Below are 19645 nucleotides of genomic sequence, written 5' to 3' on the forward strand. Positions count from 1 at the left end.
CCAACACAGAGATAGTGCCTGCCACAAGAATCATAATATTCATATTTATGTTGTTGAACACCATCTTTTCTAGGTTTGTTTAGGGCACACTGCCAAATTCTTACTTTCTGTGCTTCCATTTTAGAATCTCTATGTTGACCATCCCCTTTCTGTTAACAGTTTCTTTAAACAAGGAACCAACTGTCTTAAATTTGTTAATAACATCATATTTATATAAAAATTCATCGCAATCACCATGTTTTGAATTTGGATATTCTTCCATTATTACTTAGGATATTATTTTACAGATGCCTGTAGTAATTTATTTAAGAGCAATTTTTCATAATTCTAATTTCTTTCATTAAATTCTTGAAGTACCTAATGCACTGACTTCAGGGTAAAAAAGAGAGAGAGAAACCTCACGGTAACATCCTGAATGCCCAGCGCAGTTGATGTTCTCTAGAGGTTAGAAGTAAGGAGATAGAGAAGGGTGGGAGGAGAGAGATTTTTTATAAGGGGTGGGGGAAGGGTTAGAAAGTATCCGATTTACTTTTTCATTTTTAGTCTTTGTGTAAATTATCACAGTAGTGTGCAGTCTGGTACAGCTGGAAGTTATCATTTCTGCCAGGGACTAATGGTAATGGTTGGAGAAGTGGAAGTGAGACTAATGGGTTCACAACGTGAGACTGGAAGTGGAGCTTGCAGAGGAGCCTTGCTCGCCCGCTTCCGCTCACGAGCACCGTTGCCGCTGGCGGTGCTCTGTGGCGCTGGGAGGAGGTGCCTCCAGTCCCTCATGGCCTGTGTTCCTGGCTCTGGGCCATGTCACCTGCAGTGGCAGTTTGTCTGAAAAGCAGCATCTCTGCTGAGATGGAGTGGGGGTGTTCTACCTATGGATACGTTCATGCAACTCTGCACAGCAATACCCGATAAATGACTGCTTACTGTGGTATTTATGTCTGTTTGATTTGCCAATAACTGTTGTATGTCCAACAGATTTTTTTCCAGCTAAAAATCTGGTGTAAACCAGCAATATCCTTCTTCATGATAACCAGAGAATAACCTTTTCCCCCAATAAAAGGAAAAGGATTGATTCATGCTTTTCTAGCATTACTTATTTTTTATGTTCTGGTTGATTCTTTTCACTGTGTTTCAGAATTATAATTAGAAAATAAACTTTAGATTGGATATCAAAGTATGTGCAATGCTAGGAAATAGCAAATAATTGCGTGAGTACTGTGTTAAAATGAACAAAGATAGACCTTTTTTCTATTAATAGATATTCCAAATAAGTTCCAAATAAGTGTGAGGGTACTTTCTATAAAGTAGATATTCTGACATTTTCATTTTTAAGCAAAGGCAAATTTAGTTAGCAGAGTGACTTTCACTGTTATAATATTAAATAATGTATTCAAACAAATGCCATGACTATGGTACTTGATTTTGGTTTTATATATGGAAATGTATATCTCAGATTTTTCTGAGGCATTTTACAATTTCTTTAGCTTAAATCGGTTTCTGATGTTTCTTTTCTTCTCTCTCATTCTCTCTCACTTCTTCCTTCAGGTATTTTAATCACATTTATGTCCTACTAAAAATATTTTACTTCCAATTTTGTGCATTAAAACTTTTTTTGATAAAATTTAGAGAATAAAGCAATAATGATCAATACATAGCTTTATTAAATCTTAACAGCAGTCATATTTGCTTCAGATATATTTTGAAGTGAACATTACAGAAAGAAGTGAAGCCCAACTAGACCTTCCAAAACCAATTCTCTTTCCTCCCATTCTAGAAGAAATATCTTGAAAGTAATTACCATTCTATGTGGGGCATTTATTTCTCATGCAAGTTTTATAATTCATACTCAGCATTAAGAAAACAACGTCTAAAAATATTTTATTTGGGAATAATTTCAAACTTACAAAGAGTTGCAGAAGTAAAAATAGCTCACAGAAGTTCATGTGTTGTATAACTAGGTTCACTTTTAGTAACTTTTTGTACCCCCATCTTCTGTTATGTGAGCTTTCTCCCTCCCTCCTTCCTTTCACTTCCCTTCTACCTGTGTGTGTGATTACAAATTAATACACATTTATGTCTATATGCATATATGTAATATTCATAAACATATTAATATTTTTAATATATCATTTGAGGGTGAGTTACGTGCTTCATGGCTCTTTATCCCCAAATACTTCAGTGTGCATCCCATTCACTTCAGTTGCTCATTGCTGTCCGACTCTTTGCAACCCTGGGGACTGCAGCATGCCAGGCTTCCCTGTCCATCACCAACTCCCAGAGCTTGCTCAAACCCATGTCCATCAAGTCAGTGATGCCATCCAACCATGTCATCCTCTGTTGTCCCCTTCTCCTGCCTTCAATCTTTCCCAGTGTCAGGGCATCCCATTAGAGTAGGGATATTTTCTTACATAGCCATAGTAACAGTTAACATGTTTCATACATTTAAATTAAATTAATCTGCTTTCCATATATCATATTTGTAAGCTGACATAATAATGTTCTTCATAAAATTTTTATCTGAGAATACAGGATCCAGTCTAGGGGAAGTTACTGCTTTTTGTTGCCATGTAAGTTCTTAGAAGTCACCTTTCTTATAACCCTGCTGTATTAGTTTCCTGGGGCTACTGTGAGGAAGTACCATAGACTGGGTGCCTCACACAGTTCTGGAAGCTTGAGTTCATGTCCCCTCTGAAGGCAGTGGGGAGGAATCTGTTCCAGGCCCTTCTCTTAGCTCTCAGTGTTTGGTGCTTCCTTGGCTTGTAGCAGCAAATTCTAATCTTTTTGTATGGCTTTCTCCCTATGCAATATCCCTTTCTATGTCCAGATTTTCCTCCTTTTATAGGATACTAGTCATATTGAATTAGAGCTCACCCTAATAATTTCATTTTAACCTCATTACCTTTGTAAAGACCTTTGTTCCAAGTAAGGTCACAGTAACAGGGGTTAGAACTCCTACATCTTTTGTGGAGGGATACAATTGAACCATTATCAACCACTTAGCCTGTCTTTTCCAGAACATTCTTTAAAATTTTTTTTTATTATAGCCTCTTTATTTTATTTTCATTAAGCCATATTATATATGTACAGTTATTCTGTACATCAGAAAATTATGCATAATGGGTTCTGATTCATATCCCTCTTAAAAGTAAAATGGCATAAGCTGTGACCCAGATTCCTTGAGGAAATTTAATCTGCATCTGAGAAGCAGATCACTTGTATATGTTTCTGGATCATCCTGAGAACATTTTGTTTGGCATCATAGGGAATCATATAAAAAAATACTATTTATTCTATATCAAGATACTTCTCAGTTGGATACTCCCTAAGTTGGAGACTCTCACAAGTTCTGCTTTTACCTTAGCAGTTACATATAGCCTTACTGACTCTTAACATGACATACATGGTTCTCTACAATCCATCTGTGTATTTCCCCAAATTTGTTTATTTCAAGAGATAGTCTAGTCATACTGAACAACTTGTACATCTCTAAAAGTGCTGTGTTCTCATTCATTTTATAAGCTACTTCTTTTGCTTGCAAAAATTCCACATTGCTCCCCCAAGAGATACAACAATACTTCTCCTTTACCCTCTCTCTGCTCCCTTCCCCTAACCCCTGACCTCTGAACTTAGATAATTTCTGCAGATTTTTCAGAATTCCCTTGGGGAAGCTCATCATTACACCTACATCCACGCTCCCAGCACTCTTCCACCACCAGATGAGCAACAGAGTGGGCCTTGGCACTCCTCCTATGTGCTGTTTCAGCTACACATGCACACTTTGAGCATTCGGATGGTGTTTCCACTTGTCTGTTTCCTCCACAAAATGTTGAGCCACTTAAGGAGCACTCTTGTTTCTCTTTACATCCCCAAGCCTATCACAGTATCTCGCCCATAATTGGTACAAAGGGCATGTTTGCTGAAAGAATGAATGAAGAATGGATAAGTCATGCAAAAGTGCCAGGGAGAACCAAATGCTTCAGGACAGCAGTAGAACTTAGTCTTTTTCTTTGAGGGCCAGCTCTAATCAGTTTGCATTGTCTGCTTGGAACATGCCATGATCACAGGGAAGGGGAACCCTTTAGCTTCCCTGTGTATCAAACCTGAGTACTAGACCATTGCTGTGAGAGATCCTATCCAGTGGTGAAACTTATGAAATAAGTTGCACAAAATAGTACTTGCAGTATAAACATAGTGTTTCAATAAAGTACGAGTAGTTTAGTAAAGGTAATTTCTGGTTAAGTCCATGATTAATGCAGAAAATATATGAATAGTAATTATAAGGCATGTTGTAAAGAAAAGTCAAAGAATTAAAGTAGGAAAAATTCTGCCACCGTGCTTCCTTTGCATTTTAAGGTTTTTCATTTTCATTTCTTATAATATATTTATGTTTCACAGTGTAAGTTGTAGTTTTCAAAATGATATTGAAAAACCACTCCAGGTAAAATTTATACCATCATGAATTTCACTGTATTACTATTTCCTGTATTATATACAAAATGTAATATTTTAATTATTCAAAAACACAAAAGGATTTTACTATAAATTATGTTTTGTATCATTCATAAGTATTTTCCAGTAAAAGTCATATTGTTTTGTTCAGCATAGTAGAAACATTAATAGCAAAAGTACAGACTACTGTTTTTTCTTTTTTATGAGGTCATCAAGTGTACCTCTCTCAATTGGATTATTTTCTTCTGCGTTTGCAGTATTTGTCTGTGAAAGTATTATGCTGTGTCTCCCCTTAGGTCATGCTTGCTTACTATATGGTAAATGCATGATTCTTTTTCTTTCTCAATGAAATCTTTATCCACTTTCCTTTCTTAGTTCCATGGTTCTCTAGGACTGTACCTTTCACCATCTCACATATTTCTGTTCAACCAAATGAATGACTATGGAGAAAAATTCTCTGGCAAACATCTTATGTTCCCTTATTTCACTCTTTCTACCTTTTTACAGAGAAGGCAATGGCACCCCACTCCAGTACTCTTGCCTGGAAAATCCCATGAACGGAGGAGCCTGGTAGGCTGCAGTCCATGGGGTCGCTAAGAGTCGGACACGACTGAGCGACTTCACTTTCACTTTTCACTTTCATGCATTGGAGAAGGAACTGGCAACCCACTCCAATGTTCTTGCCTGGAGAATCCCAGGGACGGGGGAGCCTGGTGGGCTGCCGTCTATGGGGTCGCTCAGAGTTGGACACGACTGAAGTGACTTAGCAGCAGCAGCAGCAACCTTTTTAATCTTTACTGCTGCAGTAGAAAAGAGGCTAAAATATATTTCAATATCCTTTATAACTTTGTGTCATGCTTATTACATATTTTCCAAAAATATAATTTATTTTTTGCTTTATTTGGTAAGATTTTTTTCATTAAAGTTTAGATTTTTTGAAAGATAATCGTAATTACTAATGGTCATTGAGCATTTATTATGTATTAGACATTTAGGATTAACTCATTTAGTAATCGCAACAGTCCTGTAAGGTGAGTGCTATTATTCCTCCCGTCTATAGCTTAGGAAACTGAGGCATAGAAAGGCTATGGAACTTTCTGAGGTCACAGAATTGATCATTGTTGAGCTCAAATTGCAAAGCAAGAACTCTGTGTTATTATCTATACTATACTGCTTGCAACAAAATTACACTGCTGCATATATATTAATTAAATTTAACTCATACAAATGAGATTATACCTTTTTTCAGAATATGCCTTTATATCCTACACATTGACTGAAAATATGCAATTAGTGTTCAGAGAGAAAAAGGTGCTTTTATCTGTTTCATCCAGAAGAAAATTAAAATCTAAAAATTCATTATTGATTTACAAATTAGCAAAAAGGAAATTTCAGGTTATAAAAAGGCAAGATATAAAATTGCATGTTTAATGAGTGAGAGAAGTTGCTCAGTCGTGTCTGACTCTTTGCGACCCCATGGACTGTAGCCCACCAGGCTCCTCCATCCATGGAATTTTCTAGGCAAGAGTACTGGAGTGGGTTGCCATTTCCTTCTCCAAGGGATCTTCCCAAGGCAGGGATCGAACCCAGGTCTCCCTCATTGCGGGCAGACGCTTTACCGTCTGAGCCACCAGGGAACCTCTGCATGTTTATGGAGAGTTATACAAAAATAAAAAAATAAAAATGGTGGAATAGGAGTTTTCTACTGTCTTTGCATCAGAGAACATTGATTTTTATAATCACCAAGAATAAGAGTGCCTTTCTGGAAGTCTAGGAATCCAACAGAATTCTAGCACATTGTTGGAGGAAAAAAAATCCTGGATTGGATGCATTAAAAGGAATAAGAAGAAGAGTTTTTCTTTACCCATATCCTTTATCCCCTTAGAAGCACAGCTATCAGGGAAAAGTGAGAGCATGTGAGTGAGCACCTAACTTCCCCACCTGTGTGGGACACTACCAATGAGACCCACTTCTATCTAATTTCCTCTAGAATACTGAGGTGTGCTGTGCTATGGTGGATGGGGAACAAATGAGGGTAGTGGATAACAGCAGAGTTCTCAGAGGGTGTCGAAAGAACATGGATTCTACTAACTGCTTTATGGACTTTATTAGCAAGCCCTCCTGTGAGCTGCTAGAAATGTTTCTCCTGCAGATACTTCTAACTGGCCCACACATGGCTTCTCACCCTATAGCTATCTTCCTGTGCAAACCCCAGAAGACAGTGAATGCAGACCTTTACAGATGGCATGTGAGCATGGGCAGAAAGCTGACCAACTCTGTGGGACTGCAACAAAGCACATAAACTTGAATGTTCAGTATCACTTTAAGGAAAACAAACAGGAGGTTGTCAGCATGTGGCCTGGCTTTGGAGGATTAAGAGAAGGCATTCAATACTAAAAATTATCCCCCAAGAGGGAACAAGAAGTGTGGAGCATGTATATACATGCAAAAGGTATGAGAAAGCCTCAGAATGCCTAGTGGGTTGACAGAGGTATTTCTCTCCCAAAGCTTGTCAGTAAAAACTGGAGAAGGTGATTGCTTCTTTCAATGTGAAGACAAGAATGCAGGAGTACAAGGAATATTACTAATTGAGGAAACATGACATCACCAAAGAAACAATAATTTTCCAGTAAGCAATCCCAAGGAAATGGAGAGCTGCAATTTGCCTGATAAAGAATTCAAAATAGTTGCTGTAAGAATCACACTGAGATAAAATAAAACAGAGAAAGACAATCCAGTGAAATCAGGAAAACAACACATGAACAAGATGAGGAGTTTAACAGAGAGGTTGTTCAGTCACTCAGTCGTGTCACCAGGCTTCCCTGTCCTCCTGTCTTCCGGAGTTTGCTCAAACTCTTGTTCATTGAGTTAGTGATGCCACCCAATCATCTCAGCCTGTGTTGCCCCCTTCTCTTCCTGCCCTCAATCTTCCCAGCATGGGCATCTTTTCTAATGAGTCAGCTCTTTGCATCAGGTGGCCAAAGTATTGGAGCTTCAGCTTCAGCATTAATCCCTCCAGTGAATATTCAGGATTGAATTCCTTTAATCAACAGAGAAGTAGTAATCCTTAAAAAAATATTCTGGAGCTCTGAAGAATACAATAAATGAAGTGAAAACTGCAATAGAGAACATGAACAGCAGACTTGATGAAGCAGAAAAAAGAATCTATAAGTTGAACAGTAGGTCATGTGAAATTATCCAGAGGAGAATAAAGTGAATGGAATGAAAAAGAGGGAAGAAATAGGTAGCAATACATTAATAGTATGTACAGGGTTTCATTAATCCACTTTCAACAATGGATGGATCATCCTAACAGAAAACAGTGGATTTGAACTAACATGAGACAAATGGGCCTAACAGACGTATACAGAACATTACATCCAACGGCAGCAAAGCACACATTCTTCTCACATGCATACTGAATGTTCTCCAAGATAAATCCTAGGTCACAAAACAAGTCTTAAGAAATCTAAAAAGATTAAAGCCATACCAAGTTTTTATTAGATGACAGTGGCATAAAACTAAAAATTATTAGTAGGAGGAAACCTGTAAAGTTCACATATATATATATATAGAATTTAAACACACTCCTGAATGAATGGATCAAAGACAGTGTCAGGAAATCAAAAAAATTTGAAACAAATGAAAGTGATAAAAAGTATCAAAACTGTGTGATTCAGCAAAAGCAGTTTTGAGAGGGATGTTTATAATGATAAGTGTCTACATTAAGGGAAAAAAAGACCTCAAATAAAGAACTTAACTTTACATCTCAAAGAACTGAGAAATGAGCCATCTAAGCCCCGCATTAGCAGAAATAAGGAAATAACAAAGATCAGAAAAGAAATAAATGAATTTGAGAACAGAAGGATAGTAGAAAAGATCAACAAAATTAGAAGCTGGGTTTTGAAAATATTAGCAAAATTAACAAACTGTTAGCTAGACTTAATAAGAAAAAAAAAGTTACAAATAAAGTCTGAAATTAAATTGAAGACACTGCAACCAATACCAGTGAAATGCAAAAAAAAAAAAAAAAAAAAAACTATTGTAAATAATCATAATACCAACAAAGTGGATAATTAGAAGAAATAGATGAAATATTCATACAGGCATACATCTTGCCAACTAAATCATCAATAAGTAGATCTTTACAGACCAGTAATGATTAAGGAGTTTAAATCAGTTGTCAAAAACTTTTCAACAAAGAAAATCCCAAGACCTGTTGGCTTTACTAGTGAATCCTACCAAATATTTAAAGAAGAATTAAAATGAATTTTTTGCACATTCTTCCAAAAATTGAAGAGGAAACACTTCCAAACTCTTTTCTATTTGAAAAGGCTTAATCTCCATAGTGTGTAAGGAACTTACACAACTTAATTTTTAAAAAGCCTGATTGAAATATGGATCAAGGACCTGAATAGACTTTTTTCCAAAGAGAGCATGTGAGGACCAACAAGTTCATGAACGGGTATTTAGCATCACTTATCGTCAGGGGAAATGCAAATCAAAATTATGATGTGATATCACCTTACATCTACCAGGGTGGCTTTTATCAAAAAGACAACAGAAAACAAGTGTTGGCCAGAATGTGGAAGAAAGAGAACCCTGGACACTGTTGATGGGAATGGAAATTGTCCTGGCCATTATGGAAAATAAAATGAAATTTCCTCAAAAACAAAAAAATAGAACTACTACAAAATACAAAAATCCCACTAAGTATATTCTGAATGATACAAAATCACTATCTCAAGGAGATACATGCATCCTCATGCTCATTGAAATATTATTCATAATAACCAAGATTTGGAAACAACTCTGTGTCCCAACAATAGATGAATGGATGAGATGCTGTATATACAGTGGAATAGTATTCATCCACGAGTAAGAGGGAAATCTTGTTATTTACAACAGTGGAACCTAGAGAATATTCAGTTCAGTTCAGTCGCTCAGCCGTGTCCGACTCTTTGCGACCCCCTGGACTGCAATTTTGCCTTTTCATACTGTTAATGGGGCTCTCAAGGCAAGAATACTGAGGTGGTTTTCCATTCCCCTCTCCAGTGGACCACATTTTGTCAGAACTCTCCACCATGACCTGTCTGTCTTGGGTGGCCCTACACAGCATGGCTCATAGTTTCATTGAGTTAGACAAGGGTGTGGTGCATGTGATCAGATTGATTAGTTTTCTGTGATTGTGGTTTTCCTGTCTGTCTGCCCTCTGATGGAGAAGGATAAGAGGCTTATGGAAGCTTCCTGATGGGAGAGACTGACATGGGGGGGGGGGGGTATTGGGTCTTGTTCTGATGGGCTGGGCCATGCTCAGTAAATCTTTAATCCAATTTACTTTTGCTGGGTAGAGCTGTGTTCCCTCCCTGCTATTTACCTGGGGCCAAACTATGGTGGAGAATTTTGAGCATTACTTAACTAGTAATGTGAGCATTAGTAAAGTAATGCTCAAAATTCTCCAAGCCAAGCTTCAGCAATACGTGAACCGTGAACTTCCAGGTGTTCAAGCTGGCTTTAGAAAAGGCAGAGGAACCAGAGATCAAATTGCCAACATCCGCTGGATCATCGAAAAAGCAAGAGAGTTCCAGAAAAACATCTATTTCTGCTTTATTGATTATGCCAAAGCCTTTGACTGTGTGGATCACCACAAACTGTGGAACATTCTGAAAGAGATGGGAATACCAGACCACCTGACCTGCCTCTTGAGAAACCTGTATGCAGGTCAGGAAGCAACAGTTAGAACTGGACATGGAACAACAGACTGGTTCCAAATAGGAAAAGGAGTACGTCAAGGCTGTATATTGTCACCCTGCTTATTTAACTTATACTCAGAGTACATCATGAGAAACGCTGGGCTAGAGGAAGCACAAGCTGGAATGAAGATTGCCGGGAGAAATATCAATCACCTCAGATATGCAGATGACACCACCCTTATGGCAGAAAGTGAAGAGGAACTAAAAAGCCTCTTGATGAAGGTGAAAGAGGAGAGTGAAAAAGTTGGCTTAAAGCTCAACATTCAGAAAACTAAGATCGTGGCATCCGATCCCATCAGTTCATGGCAAATAGATAGGGAAACAGTGGAAACAGTGTCAGACTTTATTTTTGGGGGCTCCAAAATCACTGCAGGTGGTGATTGCAGCCATGAAATTAAAAGACGCTTACTCCTTGGAAGGAAAGTTATGACCAATCTAGACAGCATATTCAAAAGCAGAGATATTACTTTGCCAACAAAGATCCTTCTAGTCAAGGCTATGGTTTTTCCAGTAGTCATGTATGGATGTGAGAGTTGGACTGTGAAGAAAGCTGAGCACCAAAGAATCGGTGCTTTTGAACTGTGGTGTTGGAGAAGACTCTTGAGAGTCCCTTGGACTGCAAGGAGATCCAACCAGTCCATCCTAAAGGAGATCAGTCTGGGTGTTCATTGGAAGGACTGAAGCTGAAGCTGAAACTGCAGTACTTTGGCCACCTCATGTGAAGAGTTGACTCATTGGAAAAGATTCTGATGCTGGGAGGGATTGGGGGCAGGAGGAGAAGGGGACGCCAGAGGATGAGATGGCTGGATGGCATCACCGACTCGATGGACATGAGTTTGGATGAATTCTGGGAGTTGGTGATGGACAGGGAGGCCTGGCGTGGTGTGATTCATGGGGTTTCAGAGAGTCGGACATGACTGAGCGACTGAACTGAACTGAAACTATGGTGGAGGTAATGAAGATAATGGTGACCTCCTTCGAAAGGTCCCATGCACGGACTGCTACACTCAGTGCCCCCAACCCTGCATCAGGCCACCGTTGACCCATGCCTCCACCCAAGACTCCTGGACACTCATGGGCAAATGTAGGTCAATCTCTTTTGGGGTCACTGCTCCTTTCTGCTGGGTACTAGTGCATACAGGGTTCTGTTTGTGCCCTCCAAGAGTCTGTTTCCCTAGTCCTGCGTAAGCTCTGGTGGCTCTATGGTGGGGTTAATGGTGACCTCCTCCAAGAGGGCTTATGCCATACCCAGGTCTGCTGCACCCAGAACCCCTACCCCTGTGGCAGTCCACTGCTGACCCATACCTCCTCAGGAGACACTCAAACACAGTTCTGTCTCAGTCTCTGTGGGGTCTCTGGGTCCTGGTGCTCACAAGGTTCGTTTGAGCCCTCTGAGCGTCTCTGGCGGGTATGGGTTTGCTTCTAAACATGATTTTGCCGTTCCTGCCCTCTTGCTGGGGCTTCTGCTTTGCCTTTGGATGTGGGGTGTCTCCTCTGAGTCGCTCCAGCACGCCGTGCGGCCAGTGCTGCAGCACCTACCATCCTTCTGGGGCTTCTCTGCCCTTGGATGTGGGCTATCTCCTCACAGCCACTCCAGCGCCCCACAGCTGCCGCTCTAGTGCCTACCGTCTTGGGAGAATATTATGCATAGTTAAATGAGCTAGGCAGGGACAGACCAATACCATATAATCTGACTTATATGTGGAAGCTAAAAAAAAAAGAAGACAAACTCAGAAACAGAGTAGAATTGTTATTACTAGTGTATGGAGTTTAGAGGCATGGGGAGATGCTGGTCAAAGGACAAAAGCTTTTAGTTGTAAGACGAAAAGCACTGATGTTCTAACACATGACATGCAAATGAAAGCCTACAATTAGTTAATACTGTTGTTAATAGTTCTATGTTGTGTATTTGCTAGAAACACAGACCTTCGGCATACACACACACCCCAAATGGTAGAACTAATTGAGGTGATAGATGTGTCAATTAACTTCATTGTTGTAATCATTTCACAAAGTATACATATGTGGTATCATCACAGTGTATACTGTATATATAGGTTACTTATCAGTTATACTGCAATAAAGGTAAAAAGTTTTAAAAATAGAATTTATTAATATGCATAATATCTAAGCATTTAAAAATTATAAATATGTGAACATCTTAATAGTTGATGTTTGGGTGTTTTTGCTTTTTTTTCTTTCTCAGATTTCTATAGTGAGTAACTTATTTTTAATAACAAGAATAAATATATTATTACCTAGAATATGGTAACATGTGGTACATTATACATTAGTAAAAAGTTTAGTAGTCTCCAGGAAAAGATGTTGAGAGAAGAATTATTTTCAGTCACTCTAAAGAATTACCTATTAATAGAATACAGAGTTTACTGGTTTATTAACTAAATAGAGATTGATTTAAAATATCCTTTGCATAGACATTGACATTTCACAAATGTTATGTGAAATGAATAAGCTTCTAGTCTGGAAAATATATGAAATGATGAGGAAGTAATGGGATTTCCTGTATGGCTATAGCACAGGTTTCTTGGAAAAGAATAGCCAAGAATGAGGCTTGAGAAGTAGTTTGAGGCCACATTTATGAAGAGTTCTGTATACTTTGCTAAGGAGTTGGTGTTTCATCTTAAAGATAGTAAAGAACCCCTGGAAAGACATGGGAGGGACATAATTCTATTTAATTTATTTATTAGAAAGATGACAGTGTGGATTTTGGACTAAAGTTGGGAATGAGTGGATACTAGAAAGTCAGTTAGGAGGCTTAGTTAAAGAAGTTAAGCAAGAGATGATGATTACCTCAGTTAAAACAGTGATAGAGAAGACAGCCTGGATATCTTAGTAATAATAGACATAGAGGAAGAAGTTGAAGATGACCTTGAGATTTTTAACTAGGTTTCAGGGTAAATTATCTTACTGAAATAGGTATTACAGGAAGAGGGGAGAATATACTTTTTTAAGAAAGATAAATTCAGTTTGTTTTAAACATATTATAGTTCAGATTGTATTTTTAATATATATATATTTCAAAATATATTAAGGTAAGAAATTATAATAAATAATAGGATAAAAGATAATTTTATTAAGTTACTTTTAAAATCTTGTTTTATCTTAAAAGCACAGTATTGGATAAATTTTAACATATAGTTGGTTAAGATAATTGGAACATCTTTTTCTGACTCTTCTGGTTCATTTCTACCACACTACCCAGTCTTATCTCTTATTTGAACTGTCAAATAGCTTCCTTCTGGTTTCCCTACTCTTTAAAATTTAATATACCCCTGATAAATTTATCTTTCAAATGGACAGTGCAGTCATGTTGTTCCCCTGCATTTAAGTCATTATTCTGAGTATATAATAGTGTTTATTCAGGTATCCCCCCAGTCTTAGATGTAATTCCTTCTTAGAGAATGACTCCCTGCCAATCTCACTATTAAGACCTCCGTTACACATAGAAATTATAGCTGTAATAGATTGTCACAAGAATTCTCTGACTCACACATTCTGTTTTTAAATCTCTCTTATACTTGAGTGGTTTCTTCCCATTGATCGTCATTCTATCTCCAGGACTCCTCCCCGACTCCCCAAAAAAGCAAATTTAAACCTCACTTTACTCCTTTCAGTATATAATTAAATAGCCATGACTGCATTGTCTTTTTTTGTTTCTATGAAATCCAGGTGTACTTTCATTTCTTTTATGACTCTCTTTATTCTGCCATTTACTAAACCTACTATTATAAACCTTACTCTCCCTCCCTCTCATTCCTTATAAATGGTGGCTCTTAACCATATGTGATTTCACAGAATATTCATTGATTGACCTAGAACTCTAATTCAAGTAAATTTAGGTAATAATAATCATATGCACTGGATTCCATATCAATGACCTCAGTAATTTTATAAATTTGTATGATAGATGCATAAACATAATAATGTATATTTACTCATACTCAGAATATTAGATTAGTCCCAGGTCTTCAGTGTTAGCTAACTTGTGACCATGGTTAAGTTACTTAATTTCTCTTGGCAGTAAATAATAAGTAGTGGGAATTGAATTAGGGAGGTAGGCTTTAAGCATTTTGACAGATTTAGAATATGTATAATACTGAGTGATCACATGGCCACTGAAGCAAGGGAATTGTGATGTAAAAGAAGATTAAATCTTCTCTACTGTGGTAACATAAAATAATGATAGGTAACACTTTTTTGATGTGAAAATGCATTCAGTAGAGAAAATTAATAGGTGAGCCCTATTGCTGGGTTTCTTACAAGGACATCTGAAGTTATTTATTACTCCTGTGAAAATGTGTTCAGCCTACTCTTTACGTAAAAGTGTCTGAAGTTCATGAATTAAATGTTCATAATCTAGCACTGGTTGATAGAATCTTCATTTCAACTCCAAAGGAATTAGTAGTTATAGACAACTTGAGATCGATGATGCCATAAAAGATATAAATTATGAAATCGTGGTCTGGATTTGTAGAGGTGAAAGAGAAATATTTTATTATAATGCATGACTTGCATATAGGGAAATGTATTTAATATTTTCACACATTTTTTCATCACTTCTAAAAGTCCAGTATTTGATTCAGCAAATATTTATTGGTCCTTACCATGTGCCAAACACCTTGCTTAATTCTGAGAACATAAGAAGATGAGTATGGTAAATTTCCTATCCAGCAGGAATTCACCATTTAATAATAAAAATAATCAGTAGAGAATTTGATAGATTGGAGCATAGATGACAGAGCAAGTAACTTCATTCAGGGGATGAAGGTATTTTAAAGATATTTGAGCTGGGTATTGAAGGATTCTCTGTGTCGTTCTAAGAAGTACGTTTTATGTGTGAGTGTAACTGATCTTTTAGGGCTTTCATCTAATCATATTGCCCTTTGAAGCTATGTATACGTTATCTTGTATGTGTATATACGTTTACATATATGTATATGTATGCATATCTTACATACATGTCTTCTGGCTACCATTTCCTTCTCCAGGAGATCTTCCCTGCCCGGGCATCTAACCTGTGGCTCCTGCACTGACAGTCTGTACCACTAGTGCCACCTCGATGGGCCATGGAGTGCGTTGTATCCCTCCAAAATTCACGTAGCATAGAACGTACCCCAGTGTGACTATTAGAGAGGGTGCCGTTAGGACCTTTAAGGAAGTGACTAAGGTTAAATGAGGTCGTAAGCGTGGAACCTTAAAGAACTGGTGTCCTCATACAAGAAGAGACACCAGAGATCACCTTCTCTCTGCCAAGGGGAGGACACAGTAAGAAGTCTGTCACAGTGTTGGACTTAAATCAGTTGGAATGTATTTCTGTGCCACAATAACTTAAGCTTCAATAAAGGTTTGCTTAATTCATTAACAACAGCAACAAAAAAAGTCTGCAAGTCCTGTGAGAAAGAGAATTCTCACCAGAAACTGAACCCTGCCAAAACCTTATCTTAGGCTTTCCAGCCTCTAGAATTTTTGAGAACATAAATTTTCTGTTGTTTGAGCCTCTCAGTCTGATACTTTGTTACGGCAACTTGAGTACCCTTAGTCTTCCTCCTACTTTAGTATCATGACTCTGACTTCAGTACTTGATCTCATCTAGTTGCAATAGCTGTCAAATATGTTTCCCGTGGTAACTTTACAAAATATAGTTGCATTATCACTTCTGCTTTTTATTTATATTATTTTCAAATCTTTACCTTCCAAATAATTTTTACGCAAATGTATATGGCTTAGGGACTACCTTAAATTTTACTTCCTTGAGGAACTTTTTTCCTCTCTAGCTCCTCCCACTTTTGGAATTCCTATAGAGTTTAGAACTTACAACTTAGTAATATTTCTTACTTTTCAGTTTGATTTCCTTAAATGTGTAAAATTCTTCAAGAATTGGAATCTTACTTTTTTCATAACATCAATCTTAAGTTAGCTTAATTCTGATGAAGGATAAAGAGAATTAACTTACTCTCAGGCCAAGGCAATTGAATCAGTTACAAATCAGTTACAGTTTATCAAATATCAAGCCTAGTAATTTGAAAACTATTTGGTTTGGTAATCTTATCTTTGGATATTGTACTGAAATATTGAGCAGCTGTTTATTTAAAAGAAGTCTATAATGTTTTACCTTGCAACCTAAAACTATAGAAAGGTAATATATTGCCTTCTGACAATATCTTGAATCTTTTAATGGCAGAATATGAATAAAATTAGCATGAGTATTATTTCAGAAGTTTCTTTAAAGATTTTCATATTTCCAGTTTTTTACTTCTCTTCAGTGTCCAATATACCATATTGATTATCATTAATGTACCTCATTTTTGTTAAATTATACTATATAAAGTAATGTTTAGAAAACATAAAATACAGTGTCAGAAAAAGGTATTTTAAGTATTTTTTCATTTTGAATATTTTGAAGTAGTAGTTATGAAGTATGCTGATTCTTATTATTAGAAAGCTTTCATCAGAGCTACTGTTTCAGAGTTAAGTCAATATTTAGTATAATTTGGCAAACTAAATTTCAGTCTGTTGCATCTTGGTTGTGGATTAACCACCCACTGGCAACAGAAAGATGGCCATGTTATTTCCAGGCAGTTTGTTCTTCTCAGTATCAAGAGAAGGTCTAGCTGGCCCTGTGTATCTAAAGCTGCCAATTTTCCCGTGGCTTCTTTATTCCTTTATCCAGCTGCTACTCACTGCTATTGCCACATTTGCCCTCTGGCTCATGGGATTGAATGCTTAGCTTCCCCTGAGGCGACTGTTAATGCTTCCTTTTTACTCTATTGGCTGGGAATGCACTTGGCATCCTCAGTCTCAAACCTCTCCTCCCTCTTTTTCGCCAGACACCAAGCACTTAAGTAGCACTCTCAGCCTCCACCAGTTATCAGCAGTAGCTTTCAACCCCTCATTTCTGGTCTGGTAACTCAGCACACTGTCCCAGGAGAGCTTGACTAAGCCAATTTGCCCCCTCTTCCCTCCTTCCTCTGTCTGTAGGTCTTCCTTTTCTCTTTTTCTTCTTTATCCATTTCCTTGACTACACTTTTATTTTTGTTTTACTCTCTATATAATCTTTCTGATGATCTTTTTCTTTTTGCTTTAGTACTATAGATGCCACAGAGCTAGGCAAAAATTTGACATAGAAAATAAGACATTACTAAATTTTTAAACACAAATGTTTGTTCAATATTTTAACTGAACCAACTCAAAATAAAGGTTTAGTTGTTGTTGTTTTTACCTCAGTCTACTTGACACGTATGACTGATGCAGATTCTGTATTACAAGTTTACTAGGGTTTTTTTTTTTACTTTTATATTCAGAATTGTAAATTTTATACACACACAGATCTGTTACCAAGTCCAAGCTCACCGTGCTTGCCACAGGACAGACCAGTGAATTGGAGAGACTAGGTGTTGAGGCAAGGAAAACTACTGTATTGAGAAAGCCATCTGACCAAGAAAATAGCAGGCTAGTGCCTCAAAATAACCATCTTATCTGTGTCTGGATGCCAGATTCTTTTATATCTCAGAGAGAAAGAAGCAATGAGGAACTAAAGTCAAAAGGCAGAACCAGAGAGCGAGAGGCAGTGGGGAAGTAAAGTGAAAGGGTCTTCAGTCTTGCAGAACATCTCCAAGGGAAAGGCCATCCTTTTGAAAGCATGTGTTAATCTTGTCTATTTCACAGGTGGGTAGGGACAAATTATTTCTCTATAAGCTGAATAAAGGCACTTTAGTTTATAGTCAAGCAGAGGGGCAGAGTCCTCCAGGCAAGCTATTAAGTTTAATTTAATAACAAGCAATGGAAAACAAGTCAAACAGTTTCCAGCATGAGGTCAGAACCGGCTTCCTCCCTGCAACAAGTCTACTTGTTCAAGACAGTATATAATATAGGAAAATGTAAGGATTCTTTTTTTTTAATTATTTGTTTTAATCGGATGATAATTTCTTTACAATACTGTGGTCGTTTTTGCCATACGTCGACATAAATCACTCACGTGTGCACGTGTCTCCCCATCCTGAACCCCCATCCCACCTCCCTCCCCACCTCATCCCTCTCGGTTGTCCCAGAGCACTGGCTTTGAGTGCCCTGCTTCATGCATAGAACTTGCACTGGTCATCTGTTTACATATGGTAATATACACGTTTCAATGCTACCCTCTCAAATCATCCTACCCTTGCCTTCTCCCACAGAGTCCAAAAGTCTTTTCTTTACATATGTGTCTCCTTTGCTGCCTGCGCATAGGATCATCATTACCATCTTTCTAAATTCCGTATATATGCGTTAATATACTGTATTGGTGTTTCTCTTTCTGACTTACTTCACTCTGTATAATAGGCTGCAGTTTCATCCACCTCATTAGAACTGATTCAAATGCATTCCTTTTTATCATTGAGTAATATTCCATTGTGTATATGTACCACAACTTCCTTATCCATTTGTCTGCCAATGGACATCTAGATTGCTTCCGTGTCCTAGCTGTTGTAAACAGTGCTGTAATAAACATTGGGGTACTCTTTCAGTTCTGGTTTCCTCGGTGTGTATGCCCAGCAGTGGGATTGCTGGATCATATGGCAGTTCTATTTCCAGCTTTTTAAGGACTCTCCACACTGTTCTCCATAGTGGCTGTACTAGTTTGCATTCCCACCAACAGTGTAAGACGGTTCCCTTTTCTCCACACCCTCACCACCATTTATTGTTTGTAGACTTTTTGATGGTGGCCATTCTGACCAGTGTGAGATGATACCTCTTTGTGGTTTTGATTTGCATTTGAGTGATGTTGAGCATCTTTTCATATGTTTGTTAGCCATCTGTATGTCTTCTTTGGAGAAATGTCTGTTCAGTTCTTTGGCCCACATTTTGACTGGGTTGTTCATTTTTCTGGTATTGAACTGCATGAGCTGTTTGTATATTTTGGAGATTAATTGTCAGTTGTTTAATTTGCAGTTATTTTCTCCCATTCTGAAGGCTGCCTTTTCACCTTGCTTATAGTTTCCTTCATTGTGCAAAAGGTTTTAAGTTTAGTTAGCTCCCATTTGTTTGTTTTTATTTTCATTAGTCTGGGAGGTGGGTCATAGAGGATCTTGCTGTGATTTATGTCAGAGAATGTTCTGACATAAGAACTCCTCTAAGAGATTTATAGCTTTGGTCTTACATTTAGGTATTTAATCCATTTTGAGTTTATTTTGTTTATGGTGTTAGAAAGTGTTCTAGTTTCATTCTTTTACAGGTGGTTGACCAGTATTCCCAGAACCACTTGTTAAAGAGATTGTCTTTTCTCCACTTTTTTTTGTTTCCTTTGTCAAAGATAAAGTGTCCATAGAAGCGTGGATTTATCTCTGGGCTTTCTATTTTGTTCCATTGATCTATATTTTTGTCTTTGTGTGGTACCATACTGTCTTGATGACTGTAGCTTTGTAGTATAGTCTGAAGTCAGGAAGTTTGAT

General features: G+C 37.6%; 1 protein-coding gene across 11 annotated transcripts in view; it reads left to right on the forward strand.

Moving 5' to 3' along the window:
* The window catches only part of LRBA (LPS responsive beige-like anchor protein), a 746530-nt gene that overhangs the window by 601343 nt on the left and 125542 nt on the right, over positions 1-19645 (forward strand). The window contains exon 48 of one of the 11 annotated variants that reach the window (XM_055550590.1): positions 15209-15955. The exons of the other annotated variants lie outside the window; for them this stretch is intronic. Within the exon in view, the coding sequence (XP_055406565.1) occupies positions 15209-15253 (45 nt within the window). The 3' untranslated portion in view covers positions 15254-15955. Of the gene's footprint in view, positions 1-15208; positions 15956-19645 lie in introns of those variants that run through there. 11 annotated transcript variants of the gene reach the window in all.

Source organism: Bubalus kerabau, chromosome 16 (assembly GCF_029407905.1).
Source record: "Bubalus kerabau isolate K-KA32 ecotype Philippines breed swamp buffalo chromosome 16, PCC_UOA_SB_1v2, whole genome shotgun sequence".
Classification (NCBI taxonomy): domain Eukaryota; kingdom Metazoa; phylum Chordata; class Mammalia; order Artiodactyla; family Bovidae; genus Bubalus; species Bubalus kerabau.